Raw genomic sequence first — 21,866 nt, 5'->3', positions numbered from 1 at the left:
ATGGAGAATTTACTAGTACTCTCTACCACTCTTCAGGAGGGACTTTTGTACTGTTGTAAAGAGTCATTTGTTAGGAAAGTCTTCATATAAGGAAAGAATAGCTGTCAACCTATAATTTTCACTATAGTTTGGTTCTTTAGACTAGGAAAGACTACTTTTTCCACGTGACAACTGTTCTTCTCCCCAGGTCATACACTTGACTCCAATAGCACCTGAGATGAAAGGATGTGGTTTCTGGACCTCTCACCTTCCAGTTATTCTCCTCTTAAAGCAGTAGTGCCCACAAAGTACTACAGTGCATCCACACCAGAACCTCACATTTTAGTTCCAGCTCTTTCTCTCTCATTAACTGGTCAGTTAACACAAGTAAACCTATAATTACAGATAAAGTACTTGTAAATAAGAAAATCAAGCTCTGTGGACCAGTGACATCTACTTAATGTATTTAATGTAGGCAATAACTTTGCGAATAATGTCATAATTTTATCTGTTCCATAATATGATTCGTGTATTTCCCTAAAGTGAGGTCTTCCTATACTTGATTTCCTTACCTTTAAAATGAATTGCCACGAGGTGCCTGGGTGGCTCAGTCAGTTAAGCGTCTGACTTCAGCTCAGGTCATGATCTCACAGGTCATGGGTTCGAGCCCCGCGTCGGGCTCTGTGCTGACAGCTCAGAGCCCGGAGCCTGCTTCGGATTCTGTGTCTCCCTCTCTCTCTGCCCCTCCACTGCTCATGCTCTCTCTCGTGCGTGCTCAAATATAAACATTAAAAAAATAAACAAATAAAATAAATTGCCATAATAGTGCAATCTCCTTCTTTGACACCATGGAGGGGTATACTTATGATTATTCTCAGAGGTCAAGATCGACTGAAAAAGAAAGTCTTAAAAGTTGTTTGAAGTTCTTGCCTCAGTACATTTTTTGTAATGAAAAGTATTCCATGTCCCATGTCCCATGACAGAGTGATGACTCAAGATATAGGTTTAATAATTATTTTATTTATAAATCTCCACCAACTCTTGCCTGTCATATTATTCCAGGTATCACAGATGGATTATATAACAGTATTTTCACATGTTCATCTGCATGAAAATTAGGGGAAAGAAGAGATGTACAGACTGAATGAAAATGACACCTTAAAGTTCACATCTATAGTGTAGTGTTCTGTAAACATAGGCCTGTGAGCCAGCTCTGTCCAATTGCCATCCAGCTGCATGATCGTGGGCAAGTCACTTCTGTTTTCTCACTTTTAAATGATCTATCATCTGGATTCTCTATCTCATACTCAATTGACTGCATGCAAAAATACCATGAAAATACCATGCACTTGAAGTATGAATATTACCGTAAAGTACTTTACGTATTACTAGGCTTCCTCATTTTAGAGGAATACTATTCATAATCAGTGAAAGTCATTTGTTTGCAAGGTGATCGTTTTAAAAGGAATTCTTAGGCATTAGTCTTACTGACAATCTGTTATGATTCTGAAGCCAGTGGCTTGATTCTTAGGGATAGGATATGATAGTAAGATATATAACAAACATGAGTTCTAACTGACAACTGATACAATGAAATGGCTCATTAGTTCTCTGAAATCTAATAATCTATGAGAAATGAGGTCAAATTGAGGGGAAAAAGTCCACCATGGCTTAAGTGACTTAAAATCCAAGTGAGAATTGTGGTAATTGGGAACAAACATTCACCTAAATTGAAGCTTATTTGTATAGAAAAATATATCAAAAAATAATCACTGAAAATCAAATTCCCTGTGAATTTTTAAAAATTAAAATTCTAACCTTTCAGCTCTGAAAAACTGCTTCTTCAGCAAAACATTCAGCATAGACTATATTGCCCTCAAATCAATGTTGTAGCCAGATAGATGGTAAGGTCCTTCCACCAAATTTTTTTAGAAAGAGTCACATTACTTTTTAATAGCAAAATGAGCTTCTCTTGGGCTTCGAAATTCAAGGGACAACCTAGGAGATATTTATAATGATAAATAAGGGAAGACTTTGGCATGCAGAGTAGAACTACATCATTATGAATATCTGGCAAGCTGATCTCTATTTGTACATGTCTAGGGTACAGCTAACGTGATTATTACAGGTTTTTTTGGAACCCTGGAGGACGAGGAAAATAACCTGGGAGATAACTTGTAACTTATCAAGTACCATTAATGCAGTCTCCATACTATTTATTACTCTCGTGTCAGTTCCTTAGAACTTTTTAGCCTTTGGGTCCTCTAAGCCATGGATGGAACTGTTTAGGGAGTGGTTACACATATGCAAAGAATTTTCTACTTCAGAAATATTCGTGTTTATCAAAGTGAAAAGATAAATATGACACATGCTGAAAGTGTGCAAAAAAGTTTCTGTGAGCAGCCAATTATTTGGGTACTAATTAGAAAGTATCTTCATCTGAGTCAATATCACTTTTTGGTTTCGTAAGCCTTTCCAGTTCTTCTCCATCCTAAAAAGAAATATGAAATCAGTAATTAATTAAAACAAAAGTAGAAATGTAGCATTTGTAATGATTACTAAGGAGAAACCTTACTGGCAAATGTATTTCATTAAACTACAAATATAATCTAGTCAAATGAAATTCAATAAATACTTATGTTCTTAGAAAGTTCATTTTTGACACATAAGGAGATTCACAAAACATGGACAAGCAAGCATCTCAGGACTTGAATTTCAAAGTTGACAACAGGAACACAGTAAGGAGCGCCCTCTGCTGGTCTTCAAGGGAAATAACTAGTGGTTAAAGAAATAGGTACAGTATAAATAAGCTAGGCTACTATCTAAATTGTTACTTTTTTTTACCTATAAAGTAGGGCAAGCAGTGTTATCAGACCACTGGAAAAGAATGCAGGACTTTTGAAACTATACTCTGGCTGAGATAAGGGCATTTGGGACCCATGCTTCTAATTTATTTTTTAAAGCACATTTATTTATTTTGAGAGAGTCAGCATGAAATGGGGAGGGGCAGAGAAAGAGGGAGAGAGAATCTCAAGCAAGGCTCCATGCTGTCAGCACAGACCCTGAAGTGGGGCTCGAACCCATGAATCGTGAGATCATGACCTGAGCTGATGAAACCAGGAGTGGGACGCATAACCGACTGAGCCACCCAGGCGCTGCTGATTTTTTCACCTTAGGGATTTGTTGTGCCACCACCTCAGTGACATTGCTGATGGAAGCTCTGCCATGAACTCTAATGGGCAAGAGATTGTTTTCCCAAAGAGTGAAATGTTCATTTTGTGAAGTGCTTGGTATTTTGGGTGTATAGGAAAATTGTAAATTTAAAGCTAGAGGAGTTGGCTTCATCTTTTAAATATATATCTAACTCCTTACTTCAGTCTCCAAAAGATCACTGTTCATCTGTCAACACCATGCCTGACAGACCTTCCTAAAACAATTATAAGCAACTGGAAGAATAATGCTTATTCAGAATAACGACATAAGTAGGTTTCTAGAAAATATTTTTCTCTTACTTATGAAGATAGTTTTGAAAATCACCTTCATAGTGAGTTGAGGCCTACCCTTCTGGCACCGTGTAGTTTACAAGCAACTACAGATGGAAAATCAAGGAGCTTACATCTAACAAGACCTACTAATGTCGAAGATGATCAACTTTTCTTGCCAATGAGGCATATTTCTCTGACTATGGCAGAGTGGAAAGAGTAATGGACTAGGAGTGAGACCTCATGGGTTGATCATAGTTTTTTTACATACTATCTATAACCCATTTAGCCTGTCCAAATCTGTTTATTCACTCCGCAAACCAGAAAGACTAGACAAGATAACCTGTGTGCTGTCTCCCAGCTCTGTGGCTCTATAATATTCTAAGATACAACTAATGGATAAGGTCCTCGAGGCTCTGATTCACACTCTTTCTCGACCACTGATGGCATTATCACGAGCCCTTGCACATGTAAGTCCAGTGAATGTTTGCTGAATAATTTTTAAAAGTCACAGAAATCCAATACACCCTTTGATAAATAAGCACTGATCGATTTCTTTTCTATGAGCATGCACTGAATCTGGGAAGAGCAGGAGAAAGGCAGCATCTCCATAGACTTACCCCACTGGAGCGCTCCCAAAGGCTGCCACTTAGATCTCGGATCCTTTCTTGCCTAGGTGCATATTCCAGACCTTGAGGCTTGCTGGCTTTGTAAATAAATATGGAGAGAAGAACCGACGGTGCTTCTAAGAAAAACTCCAGGGAGGGCCTGAAGTCAAAGACCAGGACAGACACCGCTGTGATGATGACAGTGGTGACCTGGGCCATCAAGACGTGGAACATGTTATCTAGGAACTTCAGAATAAAAGCCACTGAGAGGCCCTGGAATGCAGTCACAAAAATAAGGGTGACTGAAAACACATTGTGGCCATAGAAAACCCCACAGTTCTTAATCTGTTCACTGTTACTGCTCTGAAGGACCAGTGTCAGTCCATTAAAAAGAATGCCAAAGAAATAGAGTTTGCTATTCTGTATGAAGATGCTTTCAGTGAGCTGGTTCCCTTCCTTCAATATCTTTTCATTATAGATATTGGCCATTGAGGAAATAAAACACTGGACTATAATAAGCACATGGCCCAAGCCGAGACGGATGTGACTGAAAATCATAGCTGTGGTGTTCCACTTAGTTTCAGGAAAAGTCCGTGCCTTTGCTGTGCAATTGACTTTTCCGGGACATTCGCTTCGGAAGAGAAGGCAGGAATTGGATGGGCTGAAGAAGGCATCATGATGAAATCCATGTCCTGCCAGGTTATGCTGTGAAGTTTCAGTCCCAGCAGTGAGAGCCACAATAGACAAGAACAGAATCAGAAGGGAAGCCCACTGTATCCAGTTCAGGTGCCTCCTGTTCAGAGAGGAAAAACAGGATATTACTACTTTTTCCCCTCCCTTCCCATATTGACTGTTTCTACTGAAAACTCTGACACTTAACTACTTGGCTGAATAAACTGTACCCAATTTTTGCTAGCATTCCCAATTCAAGTTCAAAGAAGACCTTTTGGTGTCTCTGCTTCTTAAACTTGGTATTTTTATTCTTCTTTACAATAACTGTCCCTTAATACCATTGCAAGTTTCCTTTTAACCTACAGGTTTAACTAAGTCTCTTTTCTACCTCCAGAGCTGATCTTAGATCTTTGTAAAATAACTTTTTATCTTGCTATAAAGTAAGTTATGGCAGGGATTCTCAACCTGGTTTCCCTGAACCTGAATGTGATGAGCTTCAGAAATCTGTGAGTCCTTGCAGTGGGTGCCACATCTATACAGTTGAGTTACTGTCTCTGCCCCTACCAATCCCACGAGACCCTTCAAAGCTCTGTCAAATTTCAAAGGTGTTCATGAACCAAAAAAGATTTAAGGAGGGAGCTAGCTCCTAGATCCATGGCCTAATCATAAAGCATTTTATAGCAAACTCCTGTTTGGGAAGGCAAGGAAAAAATATTTTTAGTGTTTCAGTTTACAAAGTCTTAACAATGCTTTATTTCTTTATTTATTTTGTCTAACCACAAGCTTGTGTAATATAAATGACACACACATTATTGTCAATCTATTTTGTGGGTTTATTTAGTTCAACAGACATTTAGTAAGCAGCTGCTGTGTGCCTGGGGAGATAAAGAAGACTTGATCTCCATTCCCAAGGAATTTTAATAGAAGAGCCATGAAACTAAGTAATGACAATATAATGCGTGACAAGTGATACACAGAACAACTGGGGTACGACGGGGGAGGGAACACTTAAGTATGCAAATAGAGTCAGGTATTGTTTCCAAGATAAAAGGACAGTTGAGTTGACACATGAAAAATAAACTGAAATTTGCCACATGAAAAGGGAGTTGGTGATATATCCAGGCAGAGGGAAGAGTCCATAAAAAGGCAACAAGAATGTACAATGTTAACTAAGAAAAGAGGAGTAGCTGACTCAGATTGGGGTAGTCAAGGAATAAAATCTTCAAGTTTAAAGATCTATCAGGTGAAGGAGAGGGCGCGCGCGTACACACACACACACACACACACACACACACACACACACACAGAATACCAGAAGCAAAGGCAGAAGTGTAAAGCAACAGGTAAGAAATAGAAGTTACAAGATTTTGGAGCATTTACTGAGCGCCTACCATGGATCAGCAATTTCTGTTCCAAGGAAGGAAACAGTACTTTAAGACTGACTTCCCTAAGGTCATGTACTTACAAAAGAGCAAAGAAGGGATCTGAGTGATGGTCTGCATGTTTCTTCCTGGACCAATGACCCTCTTAAGTATAATGAGTTTTCAAGGTTCATATACAGGCAGATGTGTCTGATTTCACTAATGCTTCCATAGAGCTTCATGAGTGGAGACTGATAAATGCATAGACCAGCCTAGATAGCAGCACCATGTGCACAGTATCATGCTTTCTCATGTATACACTTTCAAAAAGCCAGATCTAGCATTTAGTGATGGGGCTAGCATAGCCCGGAAGGTCCAAAATTGTGAACTAGTCACATAAATTTCTAAAGGTGTAGCTGGTACACATTAAGTGGTAGAAACCAAATTGATTGAAGACAGGAAAGACAGATGAAAAGTATATGCCCAATTTATAAATATCATCATGAAACTAGTTATTGGACGTCCAGAAAAATAAGGCAATAACAATCTATAATTCCTATAGAAGTTTTCAATTCTGATAGCTGTAGACTTTCCACTAACATGGACATTGAGAAAAAAATAATCTAATTAAACAGTCTTAAACAAGTTAATCAGTACCACTGCAAACATTCATTCAAGGTAATGTTCTAGAAGGTAAAAATTATTAAGGGTTAGGCTGAAAATGGTAGATTTTCAGCAAAGAAAATAAAGCTTAATAAATTATCCTATGAAGTCAGCTGAGGATAGGTGCTCTTACAAATGACAGTGCGTGACAGTTTGCTCCTCAGTTTAGTGGATGAGACAGTAAAAAACTCACCTGATCCCTCCACTGCCCCAGTAAACCACCTGTAAACCGTTTGGATTGCTGCTCAGAGTGGAACATGTACAGCCAGAAGGCTCCTCTACCTGAGGGCCTCGACTCCCAAATGAACTGCTTGCCCACAGAGAGACCTGGTTCCTATGTTTTTGCCAGTGACCTCATTATTGTAATTAGATATTTTAATGATTACATAAATGACAAATTATGAGTGAAGGAAAAGGACTGCTGTTTTTATGAAAAGTTGAATGCTCTGGGAAAATTAATTAAAGGCACACTACTCACAAGATAATCTGCCTTCAAACTGGGTACAGGTGAGCTAATTTTAAGATTAGGAAATAAAAATCTACAACAATCTACTTTAAAAGTATTTTTAAGAGCTTGCTCAATTTTTTTTTTTTTTTTTTTTTAGTTTATTTATTCATTTTGAAAGAGACAGAGAGAGTGAGCAGGGGAGGGGCAGAGAGAGAGGGTGAGAGACAATCCCAAGCAGGCTTCACACTGTCAGCATGGAGACCAATGTGGGGCTCAAACTCACAAAACATGAGATCATGGCCTGAGCTGAAGCCAAGAGTCGGACATTTAACCGACTGAGCCACCCAGGCGCCCCAAGAGCTTGCTCTATTTTAAAGAAACTAGAACCAGGAAGCATGTATGATGTAGATTGAATGTAGCTTCAAGAAAGAAGCCAGAGCACTTGGGTGGCTCAGTAAGTTAAGCATCCAACTCTTGATTTTGGCTCAGGTCACGATCTCAGGGTTGTGAGACAGAACCCCCTTCCCCCAGCCTGCTTGGGATTCTCCCTCTCTTCCTATTGCCCTCCTCATGCTTGCACGTGCACATGCTCGCTCTTTCTCTCTCTCTCTCTCAAAATAAATAAATAAACATTTAAAAAGAAAGAAGCTAAAACACTCCAACCAGCAAATCCCACACATTCTCAAAGGCCTGAGCTCTTCAGAAGAATGATGAATGGACATTTACATATCTTAAACTGTTTAAAGTATGTATTTTTTAAACATGATTCACCATTTTGAGTACTCTTAGTAACTCAACAATTAAGTCCAAATTGTATCAGATAAGAGCATCCCTACCAAATTTGGTGATAGTAAAACAGGGCACAACATGAAAATAATTAAATGGAAAGACTCAGATGACTTTTTAAAACAAAATTGTACACATTTCTTAGTAACACAGAGTGACCAGTAGCAGATTTATAATGAGAAATTATAAAAAAGAATTATCAAGTGAATGATTTTGGAGAAATGCTTGTACTACCGAGTGGCACTGTTATTTCTCTGCTGATTTTGAAGAGTAAATGTTACCACAACTTCTAAGACACCCATCATCTGTGCCAAAATGTTCTTCATTGATTTTTCCCCCCAACAGCTTTCCTTTGAAGATATCAGAGAAACGTATATACATTTTTTTAGACAAAAATGGTTACCTTTTGCCCCCAGTTCTCAATGTTCAGGTTGATACTACCATTTCCTAAAGACTAATTAAACAATATTATACAACTTCACCAAGCCTTGAACAGCAAGCCAGCAAGGCTTTGAGGGATAACACCTGCAACCAGTCTCCACTGCGGACCAGTGGCTATTCCTCAAAGAGCAAATGCACACATTCACATGGGGTTTCTCTAGAACATATGGTAAGACATTTAGACGGTGATCTTTTGTGTACCGCTTCCAAATTCTTCCAGGTAATTCTTGCATTAGTCACTGGGCTTCTTTTTCCCTACCTTGTAGCCTTATACTATTTGTCTGCATGGGAAAGGTATTTGGTGCCTCCGCTAGAGTCAAGTATAAGACAATGGCTTTCATATTCATATTCACCATGAAAAATGAGTTACTTATGGCAAACACATTAAGAATATGACAGAACTCAAGCTTCTACTCCTGGGTCAAAATTTTATTGCTAAGGGCAAGAGAAGAGTAGACTGAATAACAAAAACCAAACAAACAATATATACCACCAACAACAAAAAGATCAAAATAGAACAAAGTTGATTTTAAAATATAATAATAGGGGCGCTTGGGTGATTCAGTCGGTTGAGTGTCCGACTCGCGGGATCAAGCCCTGCATCAGGCTCCCTGCTGAGTGTGAAACCCCCTTAAGATTCTCTCTCTCTCTCACTCTCACTGCCCCTCTGCCCTGCTCGTACATTCACTCTCTCTCTCTCTCTAAAAATAAAAAAGAAATTTTAATTAAATAATAAAATAAAATAAACTGTAATAATAGATAATACAGTACTTGGAAGACATTCTCATAAAAGACAGCATTAGATTAATTATATTATTTCAGCACTATTAAGAGTAGCTTCGGTGCTAATTTGTGACTCAAATTAAGACTCCCTTTGGGAGCTAAGTTAGTGCTTGTAAAAATAATAAAAAAAATAAATGATTTTATTGTTTGTTTAATATAAATAACTTCAAAGGATTCAAAACATATTAACAACAAAGCAAACACATGTCTAAGAATATTACTGTTCTATTAAGAGGTAAAATATGTGAAAAAGCTTTTTCGAACTTTAGTTCATAACGTTAATTATTATTAAAACTAGCAATAATATAATACTTATTATAACTAATAGTATTATAAAAGCAAACATTTAAAGTTTAAGTATAACTAGATTTAGATTACACTAGGAATTAACTTCCTTTTCCCCTTTCCTTCCTTCCATCCATCCATCCATCCATCCATCCATCCATCCTTTAGAGAGAGACAGAGAGAAAGAGAGAATCCCAAGCAGGCTCCATGCTATCAGCACACGGTCCAAAGCAGGGCTCATCCCATGAACTGTGAGATCACAACATGAGCTGAAATCGAGTCAGACACTTAACTGATTGAGCCACAGGCACCCTTAACTTTCCTAATACAAATAGTTAAATGCTTAAAAATTTAATGGGCCATCTCTGCCCATATATTAGCTCTCTCAGCCTGACAGGGGCAGTTCTAGTTGGTCTCTGCCTCTAACCCTGCCACCCCACATACTCCCTTCTCCATGGTCAAAACTACCTATAAATGCTGCAAAATACCCAGTGGTTCTGCGCACAGACACCGCTTGGAACAAATCTACTTATGAATGGGGACAATAACTCCTACCTCCTGGGGTTGTAGTGGGGGTTAAGTCTAGATAGGCGAAAGGCCCTCGGATCAGCCCTTGGCTCTGAGGAGTCTTTGGTGTGATTATCTTGTCACTGTCAGCTGAAAGCCCGCTCGCACTGTTGTCTACCAACCAGTAAGACCAGCCCTGGATAAGGCCTGAGAGGCCCTTCACCTCAACCTCAGAGCCACAGCTCAGGCTCTGGAGTAAACTTATAAACAACAAAAACAAATAAAAAAAAAAAACCAATAAAAAATATTATATAAACTACAGGCACAGCTAGAGCTATAGGTTAATTCCAAACCTAGCAATACATACTTTGTATTTTTGCTTTGGAAAATTTCAATTTTAAATTGATACAATTTTGATCTAATACGTCTTGTGTAACATAAGTACACCACTACGTGTACCCATAAACTGTCATTTCAAAGGAAAAAAATTTAAAAACCCAACATGTTTTTGAGACCCCTTTATGAGATGCCCTTATTAAATAATGAGCCTTTCATTATATGTCAGAGCCCATTTTTTTTCTTCCATGGACATGCATCTTTAATTTTATCACAGGAATAAATATAAAGATATTACTATATATATATATGTATATATATATATATACACACACACACACATATATGTATATATATCTACTTATGAATGTGTATATATATATATATACATACTACTTATATTACTACATATATACATATATATATATATATATATATATATATATATATACACACATTTTTTTCCCTCAGAAATCAACTCTTTGTCCTATAAAGTGGCTTTTATGTTGATTTTAAAGACTTCAAAACATTTTTGGAATAGCATTCTTTCACTTGCTAGTTGAATTATTTTCACAATTCATAAATTAAATAAAGAACCTGATGCAGAAACAAATTTCAGGGCCACCTCAGTTGGTTAAGCGTCCAACTTCAGCTCAGGGCATGATCTCATGGTTCGTGGGTGGGTTGGAGCCCTGTACTGGGCTCTCTGCTGTCAGCTTTCAGAGCCTACTTCGAATCCTCTGTACCCCCATTTTCTCTGCCCCTCCCCAACTTGTGCTTTTTCTCTCAAAAAAAAAAAAAAAAATTCAGTGCACTCTAATATTTAACCTGGATGAAATATAATGTTCATTTTTTTCCCATCTCTCACATCAAGCATTAAATTGAATGCTTCCTCAGGGTAAAAGAAAGTCTTTCAAGAACTCCATATAATTAATGTACTGAATGCATCACGTATTCAACAAATATTTATTGAGTGCCTACGTGCCAAGCCATTCACCCTTACATACACATAAATTATGAAAGCACATAGTATGACATGGCACATTGAGAATAAGAAATTAAAAGGGCAAAGTGAACGTAAAATTAAAAAAAAAAAACAATCACAACAAATATAACAAGAAGTTAATTTTATTTTTATCATCAAGTAACAACTTAAACTGGAGTTAAGTGCCCAGATCCCATTACACCTTAGAATAGTCTGGCCTTTACATGGTGGCAGAGACTATTTACTTAAAAATGTTTACTCTATTCAAAGGTCCTCCTGGTGACAGGAAACACTGGTGACAGCATTTTTAAAAGCAAAAATCTATCATTCTTATTTATTGTAATTTTGACTAGATTTCTCATGTAAATCTTCTGCCAATTAGAGCTTAGATCATGTACTCAAGTAGTTTGATAAAGAATTTGCCACTCTTTACATCTCCAAACTACAAGTAACAAATGTACTAACAATATTTAGGAACTTCTTGGTTCCCTACTAAAGTACAGAGATTCTGAAAAAGATAAAAAAGAAAAGAAAAAAAAAAAAACCTCATGAATTTGTTGAAAAGTTGGCACTGAAAATTAAAGTAAGCTGGACAATTATTTATTTATTTATTTATTTTTGAGATACTAAGAAAAAACTTTTCATACATCTAGTTGCAATGATTTAGATAGGCCAGCACTGGAGCTGCTTTCCAGATAGGTTAAACAAGTTGCCCAAAGCCAATTAGGAATAAAATCCTGGCCTTGGGATTCAGAGGGTTCAGTGCTCCGGGTATATGATCTGAAACAAGGCTGTGCCGTTTTAAAGTATGATATATGCTTTCAGAGCAAGTTACTTACTTCAGCACTATCCTGAATAGAAGAGCTGTTGTTATAATGCTAAAATTTGAGAAGATAACAGCCATGGCCTAGAAAGAAGGAGAAGATAGAATTACAATCCAAACAAAGTAGTGACCTCAGAAATCTCCCAGCCTGCTGGTTCACCTGACAAAAAAAGCTTTTTGGTCAAAAACCTGAGGGGTTATTAGGGCAGCTACTTCACTAGAGGATGAAATTCCATTTTTATTGCTTGTTAAATTTATACAGATATGATCAAATTATTGGACAGACTTTGAAAACTTGTTTAAATTCAGCAAATGCCTGTGTAAATAATCTGTATGTGCAGATCAGGGAATACTTATCAACTCTAAATGTTTAGGTCTAAAAATAATAGTGACCTTACTTATGAAGCATACTTTTTCAGGCTCTTAAAGTGCTTTATAGACTTTTAACACCGTTTCCAGAGGTAGAGAGAAGGCAAGTACTATTAGGCCCATTTATACGTTAAAGACAATAGAGGTAGAGGTTTTTAAGCATCTTTACTGTTACAGGAATTGAACCGGTTCTCCTGGTTGAACTGCAGTGATTCAGTACCAGTGATTCAGTCCCAAACTCATACCTGACAGTCCTTGGACTTATTCACATTGCTCTACACACTTAGAAATGTGGTAGCCAGATTTCATAAAGATGGGTTTTTATGAAGTCAGTCATATTTCACATGAGAGTATTAATCTGAACATGTATATAATTTGGCTCAAAAAGTACGAAATTTCATCAGTGCTCCTCCATATTTGGATCTGACAACATTAAAAAAAAATAAAAACAAATCCTACTCATTTACTTCACTCTACCTTCTTCCTTGCTGTCAGTTTAAGTTCACTAAACTCCAAAGAGTATTTTTCACTAGTCTTATATAACCAGCAAGCATGGCTACCATGCAGGTAAATTAAAGAAATAAGAGTGAATCTAATAAAAACCAGCAAAAATTCCAAGAATACAACATTGTTGTTTTTCTACTGAATTTTTTATGAGAAGCACTGTTTTAGGAATTTCACTGTGTCCTCTGGAGACAAATGTTTGTGAACCCCTTGGTAAAAGCAGAGAAAAACCTAAGGAGGAAAGTAAGTGGCTGGTGAGAAGAGGGAGGACACAGTAGCTCTGATCAACCCCAATAATGGAGCGGATGCACCTAACCAAGCAGCCTGGCTTACCTGATGATGAATTTAGAACCTACTTTCTTGCAAGTGCACAGAATAAACAAAACACCAGAGCTCTTTGCCCCAAAATTTCTGTGCATCTCTATTTAATTCTTTCCAACTAGACTGGGCACAGCTATACACAGAAAATGCCATGTGATTTCTTTTGTAATATCTGTGGTTGTGCACAATCGGGAAGGAAGAGCAAAGTAATAAGGTGGAAGAACAAGGAAGCTGCAATCTTGCTTTCATGATGGGGATATAGGAAAGGGATATAAATTTAGAGCTAATCTAAATAAAGTACAACAAATATGTACTCATTGATACAAATAATTATGTTGTTGGGTACAGGAATTCTCAGATCTGAAAAACAAAGTGGAAGTAAGAATTTAAGAGAGAACACATTCTAACATTCAAAACACTTACTAATAACATGGATCACATAGCTGAAAGGAACTTCAGGCGATCGATCACCTGGCCCCAGTCCCTGCCTTTGCGTTAGTATGGTAATGTTATTCTATTTTACAGATGGTCATCTTAGAGTAGTTGGGCTTGCCTAGTTACACAGCTTCTAAACTGTGCAAAATAATCAAATACCTGTTGTCTAGTTAGTGCTCTACTGATCCTTTTCTTCTCGTCCCACTCTCAAACTGATTTCGCTATACGTAAAAGGCTTCACATGGAGAACTAGGACCAATAAAAATCCTATTTATTATCAAAATGCCTGAATTTATTCTTGAAAGAAACTTAAAATACATTTTGGCAACAATGGCAACAGAAATCTTCATTTTATAAATTAAGGGAAATAAATACACAAATTCCCCCAAACTGAGTAACAGGTAAAAGCAAAAGCCCAAATTTTAATTCTGATTACTAATGGATTCCTAAATTGGCATGGAGAACACCAAGAGAGATGAGAAACATCCCTAGTATTATCAGTCATAGATAGCATTTATCGTTGGGAGAATGTATTTTCTACCCTTAAAGAACTCGTTGGTTAAATGATAGGACTGACAGAAAAAGAAAATCATACAAACAGAATACATTTACTACATTAAAGCAGGTGCAGGAAAAAGTAGGGCACTGAGTATACAATTTTCTGAGAATGTGGGGCACCTGGGTGGCTCAGTTGGTTAAATATCCAACTTTTGACTTCTGCTTAGGTCATGATCTCATGATTTGTGGGATTAAGCCCTGCATCGGGCTCTGTGCTGGCAGCACGGAGCCTGCTTGGGATTCTATCTGTCCCTTTCTCTTTGTCCCTCCCCCATCCCACTCACCTGTGCACTCTCTCTCAAAATAAATAAACATTTTTGAAAAAACACAGTGAGCAGCAGATTGGTAACTCAGTATTCAGATGATTCTGGTGAAACCTCAGGGAGACCACTGAGAGTAATGAAAAACTAACACTGATAAGGAAAATGATAAAAACATTAGTTCTGGGATTCATTTCTCTGTGTTTTTCTAATGCTATTTTCTATCATATTTACTTACAGGCTGAAGGTAGGAAATGACATAGAAGACAATTAAATTATCCAGGAAATAAAGAAAGGCAGGAATGGACCACTTCATGAAATTAGAGAATTCTTTCCAGGAAGCACATCTCAAGTTTCTACTTTGATGATCTTCTAAAGAAAGAAAGACAGCAATAAACAAAGAATATTGATGAGAATGCCCATATTTTTAGACAAAGCAAGTTGTATTTGATTACTGATACAATTCTTTGAAAGAGGTTTTATGAACTTACTTTTATCAGTGACTATTAGCCTTAAGAAATTAAACACAATATAAGATTTCATTTATGGTCTCTCTTTCTTCAACTCCCCACCAGACCTCATCACTGACAATCAGCAACACCCTGAGGAATACTGGTTCTCCTAATTCCTGTTAACTTGAGATAGAAACACCACTTAGAACAACTCAGGATACTATGGTTTTATTTACTACTATGAGAGCCTAAAGCTAAGAAAGAAGTTAGAATCCAGAGAAAATAAATCAAGTATTTATGTTGGGATTTTTCCCCCCGGGGGGAATCAGGAAAAGGAGTACCAGGTGAAGATTTATACATACAGGAGCAGAGAAAATTAAATTTTGCTAGTCCTGGTATGAGTTATGATCCCATCTCCAGAGTTCCAAGAACTCAGGAAGGTACTGTAACCAGAGAATGTAAAATAACACGCAAAAATAGAAAACAATTTAAGTCCTGCAAATTCATGAGATTAAGAAATATATTCCACCAACTAGAATCTTTGCACAAACTGACACTTTTAAGAATAAAACAGAAATCTTCTTGGAAAAGACTTTTAATACTTTGAATTCTGTTTACTTCATATGTGAAGGCAGACCACAGAACAGAGAAAGGTAAGGCTCAATAAATGGGGAACTAAGATGAAGAATTAATACACAGGAAGAGCCACAAAAGGCTAGATGCTTTAGATTTGAGGAAGGGAGGAGTATCCCTGCTTGATAATTGATGAGACTGGAACTCAGAGAAGTTAAAATAATCCCACCCTAGAATATAGTCTCCAATCCACTCTGCTGCCTCCCTTGCAGGAAATGGGGACTGTTTTTGCAATGTGCTACATATCAAATCAGACAGCAGTGATTTAGAAAATCCTGAATTTGAGTAAAAATGAACTTGCTGTGTGCTCCAACAAAGGAACAAGTAACAAGGTAGAGCGATGGCCAAGACATGAGGAAAACATGGGCTGGAGTCCTGGCTCTGCCCCCTCCTACCTACCACTGCATAACATCTGTTCTTTTGAGCCTCTCCTTGCTTTTGCAAAACATGGGTAACTGTACGTATGTTTGTATCTTAGTGTCCTCATATATAAAATTACTGGGCTAGACTGAATGACATAAAATCTTCCTTTTAGTTTTCCTAAAATGTTTTGATTCTGTGATTTTTAACAAGTATAGGGGCGCCTGGGTGGCTCAGTCGGTTAAGCGTCCGACTTCAGCTCAGGTCATGATCTCACAGTCCATGAGTTCGAGCCCCGCATCGGGCTCTGTGCTGACAGCTCGGAGCCTGGTGTCTGCTTCAGATTCTGTGTCTCCCTCTCTCTGACCCTCCTCCGTTCATGTTCTGTCTCTCTCTGTCTCAAAAATAAAAAAAATCAAAAAAAAAATTAACAAGTATAGAGTTCAAGACTTCAAGACTCACCTTTCTTTAAAATCCATAATGACACAAGCACACAGAAAACCAGTTTCACCAATTCTGAGCACACGTTCACAGTAGTTGGAAGATAATCATACTTGTTCTCTGAAATGTAACAGGCATTTTTTAACTATAAATTTTGTGCTATATAATGCTTGTATACAGGTAATAATTTATATCTGTTTTTAAACTTAAAAGCTGGATTTTAATACTGGTTATATTAAACTTCATCCAATTGGCTTTCTTCTCTTGGATTTTTTTAATCAATTCACCTAATGTATTAGCTATCCCTACCACATTCAGTGTTTTATTATTCTTGAGTTTCTCATCTTTTCACCCAAGTTGCTGATAAATATGTTGAGGAGGCTAAGGCTATGGGCACAGAAGGCTTTGTGGTATGGCATTAGACATGACCATTATTTAGCACTGAGAGCCTGACTCATCAAAAAGCTATGAATTTAACTGGCAGAATTATGACCCAGCTTATGGTTCCTCTTGTGTCTTTTGTTTGCCTTGCTACAATCAAAGTAAATGGTCTGTGATAGTCCCTTAACTTGGAATCTTCCTATCTGTTTTGCATCACGGCACATACAGAAAACAGTATTGGTCTGGCACTCTGGAATAAATGGTACGTTGGGGTAAAAAGAGCCAAGAGGCAACTGCCCAGAGCTCTGGCTCCCTTTAGGGCTGAGAGGAAATACTCTGATATATCAAAACCCACTGATGAGTTGGAAAGATCACTTATAAGTCAATCTAATCAGAAAATGAGGTTAGGTTTGTATGCCTTGGTCTTAGCTGTTACGTCTGTTCCAAATGCTTACAAACAACTTGCTGTAAAATTTTGCCAAGGACAAACATAAACTTTAGTAGGTCCTATTTTAAGGAGTGCATTTTTCCTATCACTTGAAACATTTCCTTATTTTCCTTGGCCATGATATGAAAAACCAAAACTGGCCAAGTACAGGGGGACAATGCCAACTCAACACTCTTTCTATCCAGAACACTTTTCTTTTTTTTCCTGTGGTTTCCCTTGACCTTCTCAACCTAAACACAGTCGATTCTTTATTCATCTCTAATCCTTTTGTGTTACCTATAAACCTTTATAACAGTACCTGTCACATTATATTATAGTTACTTCTTCTGTGTATGTCTTACCCTTGGAATGTAAGCTCCTTATGAGAAAGGGCCCATGTCAGTCATCTTGATAAAACTGGCAGTTAATGGTATTCTGCACTTGGTAGGCACTTGATAAATGTTCTCCTGAATTTAATATTTGCCTGTTAAACTTTCTCCATCATTCAAAGCCTAATTAAAACATCTCCTCCTCCCTTCTCTGAGCTTAAACCTAGACTGAAATCACACTCTACTATCTTCCACTAATACTTTGCATTGATCTCTATGATACACACATGAGGGAACATGCACACACAAGAATGGAGGCAGAGGTCTTCAGATTAGAAGTCTCAAACTCTTACCACTGCTCCAGAACTCACTTTGACTTTTATTTACTTTTAAATCATATTTCTCTCATAGTAGATCCCAAACTATGATTCAGCATCATGTGGTACCTCCTTCCACTTAACCTTCTGCTGACACTCATACACCGAATCGACACTGCATTCATCCTTACTGATCTCCCATTAGTCCAAAGAAACAGGCCAGAGCCCCAGGATGACCCCTTCTCCCCTTTAAAACTTTCCTTTCTCTTCAGGAACTTTGCTTCAGTGAGTATTTCTTCTTCTGGCTTCAGTGTATCTCTTTTATCTTTCTATTAACTGGCTTGCTCCCCTTGGCCTTTAAGGGTGCTCAAACTGTCCCATCCGAAAAACAAAATATACGATCCCACCCCTGCCCCAGCTACCATACTTTCTCCTTCTTTCCCTAAATCAGCATCAACATTCATTATCTCCATTGTACCCACTTTCCATTCAGGTCTTCTTCCCAAGCAATCAGGTTTCTGATCCCATCACTTTATTCAAACCACCTGGTCTCTGAGATTACCAAACATCTTTTAATTTCTAACTCCAAAGGGCACGCTTGAACCCCTATCTTACTATGATGTTGCAATTTCCTCTGTCTTCAAACTTATTTCCTTCCTTTCTATGAATCATGTGCATTTAGTTCTCTTATTTCTTTGATGATTCTTTCCTAACATCTGAGTGTCAGCATGCCTCTTAAATGTTGGCTTCCTTGGAGTTGTATCCTTGGCTCTCATTTTCTCATTCTGTGTGCTTACCCTGAAAAAGCCCTCTGGCTCCTACGGTTTTAAATAGCAATTTAATATTCATGTCTCCAAATCTGTATTCTGGAACATTAACGCTCACTAAACATATCCACATGAAGTACTACTTCCTATTTATAGATTTAATTCGTATTTCCTTCATATATGTGATGTGCTAGATAGTGCAGAATATGGCAACGAACAAGGACATAGCTCCTGACTTCACAGAAGGTACCTAACTAAAACTGTTCAATCTTTCTGAATTCTGTCCTATCTGCTTATTCCTACTAATAGCTTCCATCTTAGCTGAGAGCATCATCAATCCACTTAGCACCCAAACAGGAAACCTCTGAGCTGTCCAATATTTCACGTCCTTTAGTCTCTACGTTCAATATTCTCTGAGTCCTGTCTTTTCTCATGTTTAGTATATTTCTTGAATCTATCCTCTCTTCTCTATTCCTACCTCCAAAGCCATGGTTAGTCTTCTTAATCTGTGGCTTGTATTTGCAGTAACCCCAACTGGCTACTCTGCATCCAGTCTCTTCCCAAGTCAGTCCTCTATTCAGCTAGTGTAACAGTCTCTCTCATTCTGTTTATAATCCTTCAAGCATTCCTTATTCCCCAGACTCTAGAGCCTAGAAAACAAAGTCCCAGTTCCTTAGCGTGGCATATGAAGTCCCTTAGTATCTGATCATCACTTCCCCTCTGGTCATATGCATGCATTCCTTCCTCCTCTCCTTCAAGTCCTTAAACTTTTTGCTCAGTCATTCTGAAGTACATGTTCTTACAATCCATCCTGCTTTTTTTTTTAAACATATCTATTTGATTCTATGGATTGTTGCTTCTGTTTTGAATACCACTGCCCACCTGTCCTCTTGTGGATCAACTTCACCTTCTCAGGGAAGTATTCCCTAATCCCTTTGCACTCCACATCCTCCTGTCCCAGAGAGAACATAGCACTTTCTACATAAAACTATCTCCACACCTTTGGTATAGGGCTGCATTTATTATACTGTACTTTCATGACGTTTCAAATGTACAGCTCTCCTCTAATAAACTGAATTCTTGAGAACAACGACTATGTCTTATACGCTTTGAATTTTGTTACTAATATTTAGCCTACTGCCCAAGACAGAAATGTTAACCGAAGTAGAGACTTATATACACATCTGACTCCCCAAGCAGACCATTAAGGGTCATGATGTCATACTTCTATGTGTCCTGAATAACTAGTGAGAGGCTCTCAATACAGCTTTGTAGAATTAAACTGTTTGTCTAAATCCAAATTCCTACATTAAAAAAACAAAACAAAACACAGAAGACTTCTTAGCTAATAATTTCAAAGATTTCAAAGCAAATAATCTGTACTGCCTCAATGATATAGTAATTAAGACTAACTCACAAATGCCAAGTGACCAGATATATCCTCCTATTTCAAAGTAAGTTATAATTACACATATTGCTATAGGTCCAGAAATACCTGTTGATTAAAATAATAGTCAGATGTTATGATCTGTTCTGTAAAGGGTGTGACACTGTATTTAACCCAAATTTCACTCAGCAGGAAAAATTTTTCTTGCTAAGGAATAAAAGGTTAAAGAATCAAACTTAAACACACTTTGCCCTTCACATGAAGCAGAGTACTTGCCAGGGTATTTTCTCTATTTTGCATACAAGGAGACCAGCGACAGGAGACGTAACGTGTGATTAGATGCAAGTGTTCCATATATTCCAAGTCTTCACTTACCTTCATTGGCTGAGTATTTTACCAGTAGGATTCGACTTGAGCTCAAAGCAATGAATATGGTGCCTAGTAGGAATGTATACATCGCTGACAAGGAGCACAATGTGGGATGATCACAGCACTTGCTTTCCATTCCACTGGTTTTTAATGGTCTTAAAGAGAACATATTTGTGAGCAACACTGTTGGTAGATAAAGCATAGTACAAATACCACTGATTAGTGAGGAACAGAAAAGCAATTTTTTATATGTTTGGCTACAGTTGTATCCAAACCAAGAAAATTGAGGAGAACCAGAGAAAAGGGAAAGAAAATGAAAGTGTCAAAAGTTGTTGGGGGGGGGGGGACTCCAAAGACAGAAAGGCAGCGCCAGACTCGAAGTGCTGCTAAAAGTAGCAAGTGAGCAATTGACATCTGGGGACTGCAGAATTTTGCAGAAAGCCCATTTTAGCTTCCATTCCTATTAGCAACTTTGCCCTAGAGGAGAATTTCAGATTTCCCTTCACCTCAGTAGCAGCTCTTCCCTAGAAAGAGGGCCAATTCATTACAATAATGACCGAAAGGGGAATATCTGAAACAGTGTTGTGAATCTGCACCTAACTAGTGTTAAAAGTACAAGAGAGCTTAGAAATCAATGACTCTAGAGTCCTCTTCTGACATGTTGAGGGCACTAAACTCTAGGCTGAGTAACTTGTCCAAAGCCTGCCTGTGTTAAGGGATAGCGCATAGGGCCGGGAGGACTGGTGAGAGATGGGCTTGAAACGTCAACACCGACAGCCCACCAGCGCGCAAACGTAGAGGTAAAAAAGACACCTCCCCTACCGAAGGAAGGCAGGTTTCCCTCCAGGCACGGCGTGGGGGGGGGGGGGGGGGGGGGAGCCTTCTTGTCACACATGCGCAGTAGGGATCTCGAGCGGCGCGCCCTCCCCTCATACGCACGCGCATTTCTTTGCCAGCCGGGCGAGGTTACCTCTGTCCGTCCAAAGGGTTTTTGGTGGAAGAGCGCACATCCTACAGATGAAACAGTAACTGTGTAGCTCTGCAGAGGCAGCAATAGCTTTTAGGGTCCATGGTCGGGGAAACTACGGGAGGGAAAGAAAGGCGAAAACCCCAGCCCCTGAACCTCCTATTCCGGAACAAAAAAGCACATCTACGTCCAGACTAGGAAAGAGCGGACCTGGCACCCATTGCGCAGGCGCGCTCAGTGTTACGCTTCCGGAGGGAGGAGAGAAGAGGCCTAAGCCCGCCCCAGCGAGCCCTCTCTCGCGTCACGTGGCGGGAGAGTCCTGTGTCACGTGAGGCCCAGGTAGCGGCGGAGCTACGGCAAGAGAGAGAAGGGGAAGCCGGAAGGGGCGCGAGTGAAGCGAGGGGGAGAAGACAGCTCCCGAGGAGGCGAG

General features: G+C 38.5%; 1 protein-coding gene across 5 annotated transcripts; it reads right to left on the bottom strand.

The window, feature by feature from the left end:
• Nucleotides 1-979: 979 nt before the first annotated feature.
• Nucleotides 980-21,553, bottom strand: SLC35A5 (solute carrier family 35 member A5). Of its 5 annotated transcripts, none has more exons than XM_019448362.2 (7): nucleotides 21,440-21,553; nucleotides 20,476-20,624; nucleotides 16,514-16,612; nucleotides 14,845-14,978; nucleotides 12,176-12,243; nucleotides 4,082-4,862; nucleotides 980-2,470 (listed from the first exon to the last, which is right to left on the bottom strand). In XM_019448362.2, exons 2-7 carry the CDS (start codon nucleotides 20,603-20,605, stop codon nucleotides 2,402-2,404), a joined length of 1,281 nt encoding a protein of 426 aa, XP_019303907.2. In that variant the 5' UTR covers nucleotides 20,606-20,624; nucleotides 21,440-21,553; the 3' UTR covers nucleotides 980-2,401. The 5 variants fall into 5 exon arrangements, with proteins under 5 accessions (XP_019303907.2, XP_019303903.2, XP_019303902.2 ...); XM_019448358.2 differs by having other exon boundaries at nucleotides 20,476-20,652; nucleotides 21,440-21,534; XM_019448357.2 differs by having other exon boundaries at nucleotides 21,409-21,512.
• Between the last annotated feature and the right edge of the window lie 313 nt (nucleotides 21,554-21,866).

Source organism: Panthera pardus, unplaced genomic scaffold, assembly GCF_024362965.1.
Source record: "Panthera pardus isolate Hobbes unplaced genomic scaffold, ASM2436296v1 HiC_scaffold_16, whole genome shotgun sequence".
Taxonomy (NCBI): Eukaryota; Metazoa; Chordata; class Mammalia; order Carnivora; family Felidae; genus Panthera; species Panthera pardus.
The sequence above is the reverse complement of the archived record's forward strand: the minus strand, read 5'-3'. Positions and strand labels throughout refer to the sequence as shown.

Bases quoted from the DNA above. Each gene is read 5' to 3' on its own strand.
- SLC35A5 (XM_019448357.2), bottom strand. From the start codon at position 21,479: ATGTGCGCTCTTCCACCAAAAACCCTTTGGACGGACAGAGGTAACCTC. The intron at 14,979-16,513 runs GTGAGTCTTGAA...TTCTTTCTTTAG, and splicing joins ATTATGGATTTTAAAGAAAG to AAGATCATCAAAGTAGAAAC. The intron at 12,244-14,844 runs GTAAGTAAATAT...CCTTCTTTCTAG, and splicing joins TCATTTCCTACCTTCAGCCT to GCCATGGCTGTTATCTTCTC.